General features: G+C 25.6%; 1 protein-coding gene across 5 annotated transcripts in view; it reads left to right on the plus strand.

Annotated features, from left to right (window-relative positions):
* Nucleotides 1-13,641, plus strand: part of LOC136971950 (ETS homologous factor-like) — an 82,331-nt gene extending 68,690 nt beyond the window's left edge. For 3 of the 5 annotated variants that reach the window (XM_067266500.1, XM_067266711.1, XM_067266773.1), the window contains exons 2-9: nt 5,018-5,081; nt 5,706-5,874; nt 5,942-6,199; nt 8,161-8,286; nt 8,697-8,810; nt 9,106-9,189; nt 10,692-10,887; nt 11,116-13,641. In XM_067266500.1, coding sequence (XP_067122601.1) covers nt 5,018-5,081; nt 5,706-5,874; nt 5,942-6,199; nt 8,161-8,286; nt 8,697-8,810; nt 9,106-9,189; nt 10,692-10,887; nt 11,116-11,254 — 1,150 coding nt within the window. In that variant the 3' untranslated portion in view covers nt 11,255-13,641. The remainder of the gene's footprint in view (nt 1-5,017; nt 5,082-5,705; nt 5,875-5,941; nt 6,200-8,160; nt 8,287-8,696; nt 8,811-9,105; nt 9,190-10,691; nt 10,888-11,115) is intronic. The other 2 variants (XM_067266648.1, XM_067266583.1) reach the window with 2 other exon arrangements.
* The last annotated feature ends 822 nt before the right edge of the window (nt 13,642-14,463 follow it).

A 14,463-nucleotide genomic window follows, 5' to 3' on the forward strand; every position in this document is an offset into this window, starting at 1 on the left:
ACTAGTTATTATTATTAGCATTTATCTGATTTAATTTTTTTATTTGCATTGGAAAAATACACATAGAAACTATTTAAAAAAAGGTTATATATTTAATAATTACAACAGTGTAAAAAAATTCTAAGTAGATTTAAGTCAATGTTCTTGAATTTGGATCAGAAACTAATTGCCAATTTTAAAAATACACCTGGTAAGTCTGATAAACATTAATTTATATATATATAACTTACATATATATGTAATTATTAATGTCGTTTTTGTTATTGATAAGGCTCTAAATTACACGAATATATATTTAAATTAATTCTATAAAATATATTTTTAAATTCTTGAGTTTATTAATATTCCATTCATGTGTAGCCTTTGTTGTACTTATAATAGCTTCATAATAACTGCTATTTTATATTATTGCAATAAAATCTATGTTGTATAAATGTTGTTAATGTAGTTTCATTATAATCATGCCATTCACTACTGGGAATACATGAATATTTGATTAAGATATTCAAATAACTGCATACTTGTATCAATTTAAATTATATCTTATTATAATTTTCTTCTTTTAAATGTTTCTAAATATATATACATTTTAATATTTTACTGTTATTTATAGTTTATTTAATATTTAGATATTATTATTCGAATTTTATCTGTTTAAATGCGCGTTATACAGTGGAGATAAAGGGTTGTGTTGATCTGTGTATTCTGTGATCTGAAATTACTTTATTGTAATTTAAACTATTAAACTAGAAGTTACTAAAGTCCTTCTATCTTTATGTTTTGAGTCACCGAAGACAGTAGGGAAATTTTGGTTTAATTTTTCATATTCTTCTCATTTTCCCTATCTGCTCAGTATCCTTATGGAATCTTATCCTCTTACTCATCTCCTTTCTTTAGCCCGAATAGTTTCTACTCCCTAAAAACAATAATAATAATAATAATAATAATTGTATTTTACAAATTTCAATTTCGTTTATTATTTAATTTTATTCAACCATTTTAAAATAATTAATTATGATTATGTAATTGTATTAATGATCAAGTAACTTTGATATTTTAAGTGGGATGTTTAAAAAATTAAAGTTATACTAAATAAGATAAATATAATTCATTTAAATATTTAAAATTTTATTAATTAAATTTATTTGTTTAAAATATAATTATTAATTTATTAATAGATTTTTCTACCGATTATTCCAGTTATTTAACCTTTCTACCTTTTAAATTTGTAGGACTTTTAAACGTTAAAATTTACAAATTGAATTTGGAAAATTCTTTAATTTTTATAGAAAAAAGTGGCTAAATATGTCTAATATATTTTTTAAAAGTAAATATCATATTTTTGTTTAATTTACCAGGAAATGCTTAGCTTCATATAGAGCTATTACATAATAAAAAAGAAGGTTATTTAAGAAAATCCTTGAAAATTTTAAATAATATACCTTCTTTCTATGAAGTATTCAAGGCTATTTATTCCTTTATTGTTTCGAACTGATAAAATAACAGTTACTATTTTTATTTTTAAATCATAAAATAATTTTTTTTTTAATTTAGAAATAAAATACAGTTATTTTTATATACTTTAATATATATAGAAATATTGTGAATAGAGAATAAAGCAAATATAAATATGCGCATTTTCTCCTTAAAATAGCACTCTAAACTCGATATAACGCCCTCCTAAATAGTACCACCCTCGTAAAGTGTTGAAGAATACTCGCAGACGGATCTTTTCTATAAATATTAAAGAGCCTTTATCACTAAATCACGTTACTTTCAGACTCTCTTGTGTTTAGATCACGTGACTGTGTATAGAAGATTCTTCGGTTTATCGCCACACTCGGTTTAGCGCTAAATAAAAGTTTGTAATTTTTAAATCAATGAGAATTTTTGTAATATATAAATTCAATCAATAAATAATAAAAATAGATTAAAAAATTTATTGTTTTTATTCACTTTAACAAATATAATAACTCCTTTAAACTATTTTATATTGTATTGATTGATTGAGCTATACTTAGAACAATCCAAGTATAACAAGTACAGTACATTATTAAACTCGTATCCTTTGTTTTATTATTAAATATAATTTATTCCAATTATTATATAAATATTCGTTATTTATTTATTGAGAATTTCACGTATACAGTCGAACCTCTAATAACGGCCACCTCCCAACAATGCCACCTGTAAATGGCGGCCATATTTTTCTATTAACAAAAAGTTATTGCACAAAATAACCTCCATACAACGTCCATTTTTAATTTCGTTCTTGACAGTGGCCGTTGTTCAAAGGTTTGACTGTAATTTAAATTTTAAGCATATACAGCCACTAAATAAAGGTTATAAATATAAACTTTTTAATGTAAAATATGCAAATTTCTCAACAATTTTTAACATGAAACATTAAAAATAAAAAATTTATGTAGATTTATACTATTTACGTCGTTAAATATTTTTTAAATTACCTTATAAAGTAAAAAAAAATGGCGACGAATTACTCTCATTAAGCATAATTTAAATGCATTATTTTTTGTATAAACGTAAAAAAATTACTGTAAAAATAAATTTAAAAAAAAAAGATAAGAGAAACTCTCATTAACAGCTCCAATTTAAAATATTAAAAAAAAAACTTCATCACACCTTTTTCTTTAAAATGATACTATATTACTGTCACCGACCTTTGACCTAGTTGTGCAGAAGGTTACGTTGACATCCCGGTCATTAAAAGAGAGTTAAGATGTTGGGCACGATCCCGGATGTTGTGGGTCAACGATTTGCGTGCTCAGCTACGTCACAAAGGTCAAGTTTGTCACTAGCTGGTGCATAAGTTAATGAATTGGGTGATCATGCTCGACTCCGTGTAATTATTCAAGATTCTAGAAAAAAAAAGTATAATTAATATCTAGAAATTTATTAATTATTATTTTAATGCAAAGATGTTTAAATGCTTTATTTTGTCGTATAAGTTAATTGTCATTTAGTAAATGTATTTAATTATGATTTTTTTATTTATTTATTGCAAGGGTTGGTGCTTGTTTAGTGGGTAATCACCGCACATCGTTACGGATTTTTATTAAAAATAAATAAATAATAATGAATAATATATAAAATTATGTCTTATATAACTTGGAGTAAATTACAAATAAATATTTTAAAATAATTATTAATTTTTTTCAAATACAAAACTTGGCTTGGCATCAATAACGAAAGCTTAAATTCTCTTTAAATTCTCATTTAGTAATTTAAAAAATGATAATTTTATTTTTAAAAAAATATTAATAAAGAAGAAAGTTTATTCTATATTAAAAAAACATTTTTTTACATTTTCTTTTATTTATAATTTTATAATAAAAATGCACTTATTGTATGGTATATTATTACTTAAATTAAACTCTGACTATTCGTTTCCAGTATATAAAGTTATTTTATTATATATTGTATAACTGTATTTTCTTCTTTTTTATAATAAAATTACGATTCTACGAAGACGTATTATATCATAAAACACTTATTTTATAAATGTACAATTGTATAGATATACGAATAGTGGTTTTTTTTTTAATTCTTTGCTGTTTTCTGTCTTGTTGGCATAAGGCCATATAAAATGCACGCGCAATACTTGCGCAGTATATAGAATCATCTTCGTATGATTGTGAATAAACCACACTCTTCGAAGCAGCACAAATTATAGAACTAGTCGTCTGTGTCACATGGCTACTTAGCTGTTCGTTTGCCGTGACCAAGGTCATATTCTTCCAGCCGCAACCGTGTGAAAGGTGACCTTAAGATTAATATAAGATATTCTAAATATGCTAAATAAAATAGTTTAAATTCTCTATTGTCTCTTCCTAATATATAATAAACATTTAAATAATCGAAACTTTTTACTATAAACTTTTTAATAAATAAGTTTATATAATGGGTAAGAAATTAGGAAATTTTTAAACTATTATTCAATATTACATTAGCATGTGTAATCACTGAAATATAGCTGTAAACTGCTGTATAACATATAAAGAAGAGAAGACCGTTAAGGTCCACAATTCTGGATTATTATTTTCACCAATTCCACTCCCAAAAAAAGGAATTGGTCAAAATAATAGTCAAAATTTGATGGGCCATAATGGGCCCCTTACTGGATATAATTGTATAAAGTAGGGGAGCTCTCTAAGTTTGGATTATTATTTTATGCAATTGTAATTACCTCAAAAAAAAGCAGTAGTTAAAATAATGGTCTAAACTTGGTAGACCAAAATTGACATCCTACCTCATGTATTTTTTTCAGTTTTTATACATTTATACATATATTTTTGCGGTGACAAATGTATACATTTATACGCAGTAGATCGAGTTAAGAGGTAATTAAACTCGACTTTGGATTGTATGTTATGTCTGTAAATTTTGTTGTACCCATAGCCCTGTGTTTCGCTTCATTGTTTTGATGATCCCGCCTTCTTCCGGTGCAAGCAAAATTGCTATCGTGTCTCGCAACTATGTGAAAAATAAAGAAGCTACAACAAGACATGCTTCCGCGAACTTATTGAATGCTACAACCGGAACAACACTTCTCTAATCATATACTCAACGTTTAAATACTAACAAATTAAATAAAAAAAATATATATAAAAATTACCTTTTAATTTAACTTGTAATTTTTTTTATGAGGATTTATTCCATTTCAAAACTTGTATGGCTTACTCGTCGGTTACTCATCACTCATCAATGAGTAATTTTTTAAAAATTTATTCATAAAAAAAAATAGTTTTTCTGGAAATTATTTAATAAAATTCCCATATAAAAATATATTTTTAACATTTATTTATTATGCAATGACTTAAATGTATAAACAGTTCTAGTTTTAGAAATGATTTTATGTAAACAAAAATGTAATATTTTAACTTTCAATTTTAGTTGTAAATTCGATTCGTATTAATTAATTTTGAGTTTATATTATATATTTATGCACTAATTACAATTAAAACACTGTTAATTAATTTAATTTTAATACTTTCAGACCATACTGCGTGGAAGATATACCGTCAAAAATGATGGTTAGCAACGATCAATTAACTCCAGATGTAAGCGTAAATTACTCATTTTATAAAATCAATAAGTATGACAAACTTAAATTATGCGATTATATATGTGTAAGGATATATTACGAAGGTCTATACGTATACTTAAGTAGGTATATTTATAGTATAATCATTTTAAAAACGATAGAAATCGCGTTAATCTATTATGTATCGTATTTATTGCAGAAAAAACTCGTTTCATAAATAAATTGGTGGCATTTAGAGATGACGCAAAATTTAAAACAATAGAAATGACTTATTCGATGTCCAAACTTTCGACCTTCAACAGAAACAATACAAAATTTACGATATTCTTAAAATTTTCAAAGAAAACTTTGGGCAATTCGCGTATAAAAACGCACCATTATAATTCTCCTTGGCCTGTTGAATTATTGCCCATAATTATTGAATTTGTTTATTTATTTTTTGGTAACGTAATAACTTCTAAAGAAATTAGAAATTTTCTCTGTTTATATTATTAGATATAGAAAAAACGTACGGAAATCTTCACACATTATTTACATACGCAAATTAATATCTAAATGTAAACACCGTTAAAAATAGATTTATATAAATATATATATATATAATTTAAATGCATTAATTAAAGTTAATTTGTTTATGTAGTCGGGTTATATGGATGACCAGATGACATTTTATGACGTACAAGAGCCAAACCCTCCTCTGTATTATGATATGTCTTCTCTTCCTCCATACTGTAGTCCAACAGACACAGTATCTACCACGATGGCTGCTGCTCAAAATCAACCATATCACAAAATGCTCACAATTGAAGGTTAGTTTAATTATTTTAGTGAAAAAGAAACAAATTTTCATATTAAATTCTTTATATTTATTTACAGATTTCGTTGAAGCGGTCCCATTAAATCGACGTTGGGAAACTCTTTCACCAGATCAATGGCAATGCTCCGAAATAGCTGATTGGCTGTTAGATTGGGCAGAGAAACATGGTGTGGAACCAGAAGAAATTAACACATTGGGGTTTAGTAGCGTAAGCGGTCAAGATCTTTGTCGTTTGTCAGAAAGAGATTTTATAGACAGAGATTGTCAATATGGAAGCATGCTGTATAAATCGTTTCAAGAACGTCTTAGTTACTTTGGTATGTCACTAATTTAGTATATGTTAATTATATCATATTTATTTGTTCCATACAGTAAGCTCTTATACTAGTAAGTATAGACCAGTGATTTCCAAAGTGGACCCTTTTAAGAATGGTAGAACACTCAAGGTGGCTCTGGAAGGAAGGGAGTGGTAGGGGTATTGGAAAATAAGGAGAATAAAAATTTATTTTGAAACAGAAAAAATATGAGATGCATCAGTTATAGCTTTATGGGGCCCAGGAAAATTTAAATTAGGAGGCCCAATGTACAGGCTTTACTGGATTAAGGGCAAAGAAGACGACGACCCAATGTACAGTGCTGATTTTCTTTGGAAAGATATTTTCTTATAAAAGATTGGAGGGGTCCCAGACAATTGCCCCTTTTGCCCATAGGATAACGCGCAACTGAGAAACATACGCACTAAAAGGGGAGAAGTAATCCGAAAAGTTTGGGAAACACTGGTGTAGACAATAAGTAATATATATTATCATCCATGCAAACTACTAACAATTAGGAAAAAAAAAACGAATTATAATAAAATATTAAATTATATAGATTTAATAATTTTAATTATTAATTATCCCTTCCAAACCGGTGTAAATATTATTACTATTTAAAGATAAAAAGAAAAGGGGAAGAAAAAAAGTGATTTAAAGCAGCAATGGCCATCTGGTTATCTATGAAGTAGGCTAATATACTTTTTGTCTCCTTGAGTGCACTTAAAATAAGAAAGTGGTCTTCGAACATTGTATAAGGGCATTGCATTTGTTAGTTTATATCAGCAGTCTAATGTGCGTGTTTTTTCTTAAAAATAAACTTATTTGTCTCGTTAGACGGCATGGTTCAATCGTTTCGGAGTTTGAGACCTTATATTTTTATTTTAATATATCAAACAATTTATTCCAAAATTTTATGTGCTTTTTATAAGAATCACAATTAGTCTATTAAAGTATTAATATTGCTGAATTGCTCACAAACTACTATAGCCCCACCCTGTATAATGGCATATTTATTATATATATTTTTTATCTTAAAATAATTAATTTTAAGAAATAAATACATTAAGTAATAAATTCAATCTTTTATTATTTTTTTATTGTAAAAACTAACTGATTTTCAATATGTTACTTGCTAATCTCTTGCTAATTAACTTACTTAGAAAGTAAATTATTTTCTACAGATATTTATATTATTTTAATTGTATATTCTATGATTGTTTTTCCTTTACAAACTGACAGTCCGATATTAAAAATAAAAATAAAAATGATAGTTTTAACGCTTATTCGATTAACCTTGTTATTTCAACCATGTCATGGAGAGAATTTAACAATCATTAAGCTTACAGTTAACACATTAATGTTTGTATTTTTTATTTTTTTAGTCTGAATGCATAAATATTTAAATATTGGCTTTAAAAATGGAGAAAATATTTAAATTTTTTAAAAAACAGCGGAGTTTATAATTATTTTTAAGCTAAAAAAATTGCGGAAATATATATTTAATATTCGTATCTGATCATTAATTTTTTTAAAAATCTAATTAACTAGAAATACTCTTAAGATATATATATTTAATTTTATAATTTGTACAATTTATTATAAATTAATTAATAATAATTAATATATTTTTCTATGGATGCACAAGAAGAAATTATTCTCAATTTAAAGGTGCTTAAATTAAAATTAATCTAAGAGGCTTTTTATCCTTCAGAGGCATCCTCTTCCTGGATAAAGGTTTTCAAATGCCCTTGGAAAGGGTTTCAGGCTAACAACAGATTAAAATATCGAAGAAAAAAAATTACTTTAAACTTTATATATAAATTTATTATAAGTTATTTTAATATATCATGTAAAATAGATTTCTAATGACAATTAAAACTTTATCCCTATCCCCGATTATCACTTTAAACATAGAAATTACCTTGTTAGATATATTAAATATCTCATTAAAAATTCAATAGGTATAATTCCCAGACCAACCAGACACGATCAACAAGCCCAATTTAGTTGGCCAGATGAAAGATGGCCAATCCCTGGAGATTTTATCGATTTAGATGATCAAGAGAAAAGCTCACCTATTTCTTCAGGTAACTAATTAAATATCGATATAATTTTTTATTAATTTATTATTTTTTATATAATAGAACCACCTGTTTACTAAGGATACAGATAAATTTTGTTTGGTGCCTTGTTCAATTAAAAATAATTAAAATATAAAAAATATATATAATTATTTTTAAAATTTTTTAAGTTATCCACATATTTATGATGATAGAATAAGCTTAAAGACAATATATTATAGATAAATGTAGGTTGATACGCGATTAAATAAGTTCAAACATGCTTCAGTGATTATTGAAACAGGATGAATTGTAAAAAAATAAATCGTATTCTGTCCATTTAGTGTTTTTTTTAACACATAAAAGTGCTTTAAAAACTTAGAACAAACGTTTGATATTCTGAGAAATAATATTTTTTTCACTCTTTCTTTTTTAAGTAGATTCAGATAGAGACAGCACCACAAGTACAACAAGTACGATGACACCTGTTAATACAAAAACAAGACTTACAGATGCTTATTTTCCTGATAATATGTACAATCAAAAAACAGGTAAGTTTATTTGGAAAGTATTTACTGTATGCTCACCTTAAGAATCGAATTAAGTACACATTCTAATAATTCACGGATGGAGTAATTAAACAACTTGTAAATTTTTAATTACAATTAACTTAGTATTCTTTAAGTAAAAATTACTCTAAATAATCAATTAAATTGGGCTTTATTTTAATCAGAAATATAGTTTTTTTTAATGAGAAATTATCCTGTTAATAAAATAACTATTAATTAATTTATTAATTAATTACAATTATATAGATAATTAATTTAGAATATTGAAATATCTTAGTTCCATACGACATAGCTGCAGATATGAAGAAGAATAGAAGAGGAAGACCGCCTAAAAGAGAAGGTAGATCACGGAATAGACAAGGTAATTTTCCCGAAAATTCATCAGAAATTTGATTTTTAATTAAAAATTTCATCGATATTTCGCTTTTTTATGAATATTTAAGCCGGATATGACTCTAGAATCCTGGAATAATCCAGGCATCTTTTATAATTATGCTCAGGAATCATGTAGTTCATCCAGTTAATTTATTAAATAAAAATAAAGTATAAAAATTGTTATATATATTTGGCTACAGATTTTTATTATATCATTAAAATAACTTGAGTTTCTACTCGAGCGAATGACGGTAGATTTTATGTATTCTAATTTTTTATGCATGCTTAATGACGTGGAAAAATTTTAATGATAGAGTAGAAATAATATCATTAATTTTTGATAGTCTTGTTTGCTTTGAAGCAGAAAAAAAGGGTGAATTTTACTTATTTTAAACAACAGAAAAAAATAGGATAAATTTAAAATATAATTATTCCCGATTAGAATAATGAGTACTACAATACTTCTCAACCTTGAGTAAACAATATTGATTGTGATATTAACCAGTCGACCGCAAACTACTTGTTGGGATGCTTACCTACTCACTTTTTAAATTATAAAATATATAGATTTATTCCATACAAAAACTATATTTTATACTGTAATCCTTTTCATTACGGAAGGAACTTATTATTTATTGTAAATTGTGCCAACTTAATTATTAAATTAAATTTAAATGAATTATTTATTAATATATCGTGAAATAATCTGTTTAATTTATAAAGATCCTGTTAAACTTCATTAATATCACTTGAAAATAATTCTTCTTTATATAATTGGTAAAGCAAACGAAGTATTGACCTAAAAATACCAATTTTTTGGATCTGAATAGTTGAATAATCCAATTTTATTTAACATATTTTATACTTAAAAAAGTAATTTTAATTTTAGATAATAAAGAGCTTATTTTATAGTTAAGAATTTTTGTATTTGTATTTATTTATATATGAAAATTAAATTTTAATTTCTCTACATTACTAAAATATTGAATAATTCTTCAAAATAACTTTCAAATGGAAATTTAAAGGACTAATTTGAAAATCAAATAAATTAATTTAAGAAAAATACTTTTCCCTCTATTTTTCTAGTCAGTTTTCCTTTTATTTTTATCTTGTTCTTCAGTTTTTGTAGTAAGCTTACTACTAAGAGGAGCAATAACCTTTCCACCCTGTTAATGAATTGCTTAAGCTTATATGCTATAATTGCTACTATTTGTATACAGTAAATCTGTAGTATATGTTCCTGGAATATAGTAAAGTGTGCATAGTACACTTTACTGTACAATAGAATACATGTATAGGATATAGAACATATGTAATACAGTAAAACCCGGAAAGAAAACATTCCTGTTTACACAGGTTTTTACTGTATACACTTCATATTCTATCCTGCTTTATTACACAGTATACACTAAGATCTAGTAGTATATATACATGTATATATGAAGAAAAAAAGTGTAAAATTTTAATTATTTTTTACCTTTTTTTTAGGTAAAGCTACTGGAAAATTGTGGGAATTTATTCGTGATCTCCTATTAAGCCCAGAAACAAATCCAAGTTTAATAAGGTGGGAGAGGAGGGAAGAAGGTATCTTCAAATTCGTTCAATCAGATAAAGTAGCAAAGATGTGGGGAGATCGAAAACAAAATACAAAAATGACTTACGAAAAATTAAGTAGGGCTATGAGGTTAGTATCTTTAATAGAAAGCTTCTAAATTTTATTTTAATTTTATACAAAATTACTCTGTAATCTACAATAAAAAACTGTTTAAAAATCTATTTAAATTTAAACAGTTTTTTTTTTCTTTTTAAGAAACAATTAAACATCTCACCTATTTCTGCTGGTTTTTCTCATAAGGGTAAACTATAATATTTCTTTTTGAATTTAAAAACTAACATTTCTTTACTTTAATAGGACATATTATCGCACTGGATATTTAGTACCTGTTCCACGGGATCAATCATTACCTAAGAAACTGATATACAAGTTTGGACCAAAGGCTAACTTAGAAGTTTCCTTGGTTTTGCATGGAACTTCTTGTCGTTCTGATTAAAGTGCATGTGTTACTTCAAACATCTTGGTGGTGGTTTCATGATAACGTAAGATGGTGGTGGTTTAATTTATCCTAACTCCTAACACGTGGAAACTTTTTGACTGTGAAAATAATAATTTTTTCATCTAGTCTTCTTTTTTTTAAACATACAATGCATGTCCATAAACGTATTAAATTGGTTATGGTCATCATACAAATCTTTCATGGTGCTATTTTATGACATCATACAACTTTATATTGTTAACTTTTGATACATTCTACCTTAAATCTATATATATTTAAGGAAAAAAAAAACTTACAAAATATCAAAATGATACGCACAATTCTTGTATTCAAAATAGGTTAATGACATTCTCTATTGTTTAAATTCAATGTATGTTCCTAAAACATTTTGTTATTATTGTTAATCGTAAACGTGATATTTGTAAACAATTTTATCTATATTAAAATTAATAATTTACTTAAATAATATATTTTTACACTCAAAAATGGCATTAAAATATCACGTCTAAATATATAATTGAAAGAATTGTTGATGTGTAAGCTATAATTAACGTTAGTAGACATAATTAATTGTTACTTTTTTAAAGTATTGATTATATATTCCGCTGTATAAATGTTATTGATGTACGTACAATGTCTAAATTCCAAGCCTTATCTTGTTTAGATATTATTACAAGAGTCAAGTATTACTTCCTGTCTTTGGACGTCGACTAGTATATAAATTTGGGCCTAATGCAACTGGATGGAGGTGTAACTAACAGTTTTTGACTGGAAGTTTCATCATCACTGAATGTAACATCATAGTTTCCTCTGTTCCATTCGAAACAAAATAATAAATAAAATAAAATAAATAAAAAACAAAAAATAACACCAGAATTTTTCTGGTATATACTTCCAGAATCGTGTGTAGGATAAGTTCATCTTGTACAATTTACGTACATAAAGGTCTCTTATGTTGTACAGAAAGAGCGAATACATAAAATATCAGAGTCTATATATATAAATAAATAAATATATATATATTAGAGAAAAGTAAATAAATAAATAAATATATATTATATAAATATATATAAGTATATATGTCTGTTGTTAATATGACGAGTATTTTTTTTTTTTTTTTTCCTTTTCATCGACAAAATTTCGATGAAAAATAAAAAAATAAAGATTTTAAAAATAAATCTAATATTCTAGTTGCAAAGCAACGTAAATTCTATATTATTATTATTATTATACCATATGAAATAAATAGAGAAACATGGATGTTTACTCCTACTCGTACTTGCAATACATACTAGTCAATTAATAAGCAATTAAATTTGCTTAGAAGAGTTTTTATATTTTTTGTTCTTAAGTTTTTATTGATAAAATAAATATTTTTATATGCTTAAATACTGTTAATTTTCATTTATAGAAATTTTAAATAACTATATATACCTTAATTCATCTGAGAATATGGCTTGAAAGTTTTATATATATTATATATATGTAGGGGGGTTGAAAGTCTCGCAGCATCCATCGTTCCTCTATTTATTATTCATTTGGTTTGTTATGAAAGAATGTTGGCCAGTAAAGCATAAAAAAAAAATAAAGAAATATAAAGAAAAAAATTAAACAGTTTTATTTTTAAGGAAAATAAAACGAGATATAATAAGAGATTTTTATTAAAAAAATAATAACAACACTTTTTATAAATGTTTATGGCGATTTATATTTTGTATAGAAAGATGTACTATCAGAGGATTAAAGAAAAAAACAAATATAAGAGTATTTTTTAAAAAATAAAAAAAATTATATAAATATTACATATTATATAGATATTTTGTATTAGTGTGATTTATAACAATTGTTAACTAATTCTATTCAGCTTTATTTCGTGCCTTCATTAATGTAGGCATTTTTTTATTTCATGCCTCCATTTATAATGTTGATGTAGGCATTTTTTTATTTCTTTATATCTGATAAATAAAAGACCTTCTTCGAAAACTAAGTACTTATATGGCCACGAATTATGTTCCAGGATAATTATATTGTGACTTTCTATCCGTAAACTGAAAATGGTTATGACGTTGATGAGATTGAAAGTCAAGTTTTAATGATTGACATGGTTTAAAGCCATTACTCATTTTAGTGTTTTGTTTAGTTCATTTTTCATCTTTATAAATAAAGAAAATTGTGTGACATATATATATACATAGATATATGTATGTGGTGGTTGCTTCAGCAGTATGTCTTTATAAATTTCAGTATATAGCTTTGTATATAGCCTTTCGTCATTAACTGTCCCTATCACAGGATGGTTTTTGCTCACCATGTTTGTGTATTCTTTGTACAATATTGAAAAAGAATTTAGATTAATAAAAATATAGAATTTTATTTACTTGCAATTGTTGTTGTTATCTTTTTTTTCATTTAATTTTATCGGCTTTTATGGGGTATATTTTAGTGTTTATTGAAGACCACAATGGGCATTGCCTTGTATAATTATTTTGTAAATAAATAAGTAATAAAATAGTGTAATTGAATCTGTAGGATGAGAAAAGTCTAAATATTAGGCAAAGGTTCAATTGCAGTTTCTTCTAAGTCTTAGAATTTCATTTACGTTGATAATATTTAAATGATGACATCACACTTCACATGTATACCTCCTTCAGGTTTTGAATACAGACTTTGACTTACCCTGTACATTCCTTACATCGTTTTTCCTACTTATTTACATTATTAAATTGCAACAATGTAAATTAATATTCTATTTTAAACAATTTAAACTAATTATTATTATTTAAACCAATAAACATTAAAACTGTGTAAGAATAATAAGAAAAGTTGCATACATATGCCCTTAACACGTTTAAGTTTACCTCCCTCAACACATCTATCTTCACATTTAATGGTTAATTACGATTAAAAATATATTTTCCGTCTGATTAAAAGTAAAAATCCCTTCAAATAATTCTACAAATATTTCGGAAAAGTTAGCCAAATTATTGTATTTATTTACACAAACTAGTCCATGTCCTGATATGTCGTGCGTCATTATTAGAGATCATTGTCCGCACATTTGTGCCTAGATAACTAACACTTAGAGATAGTGTTATGAAGTGACCTAGATATTTACCATCCACCTCGTTATAACGCGATAACGATGTCTGCCCCTGAACGCTTAACGATAGCATAAAATTCATGAGAATGCGGTCCTGTTCGATCTA

Source organism: Centruroides vittatus, unplaced genomic scaffold, assembly GCF_030686945.1.
Source record: "Centruroides vittatus isolate TY-2023 unplaced genomic scaffold, ASM3068694v2 contig_10, whole genome shotgun sequence".
NCBI lineage: Eukaryota > Metazoa > Arthropoda > Arachnida > Scorpiones > Buthidae > Centruroides > Centruroides vittatus.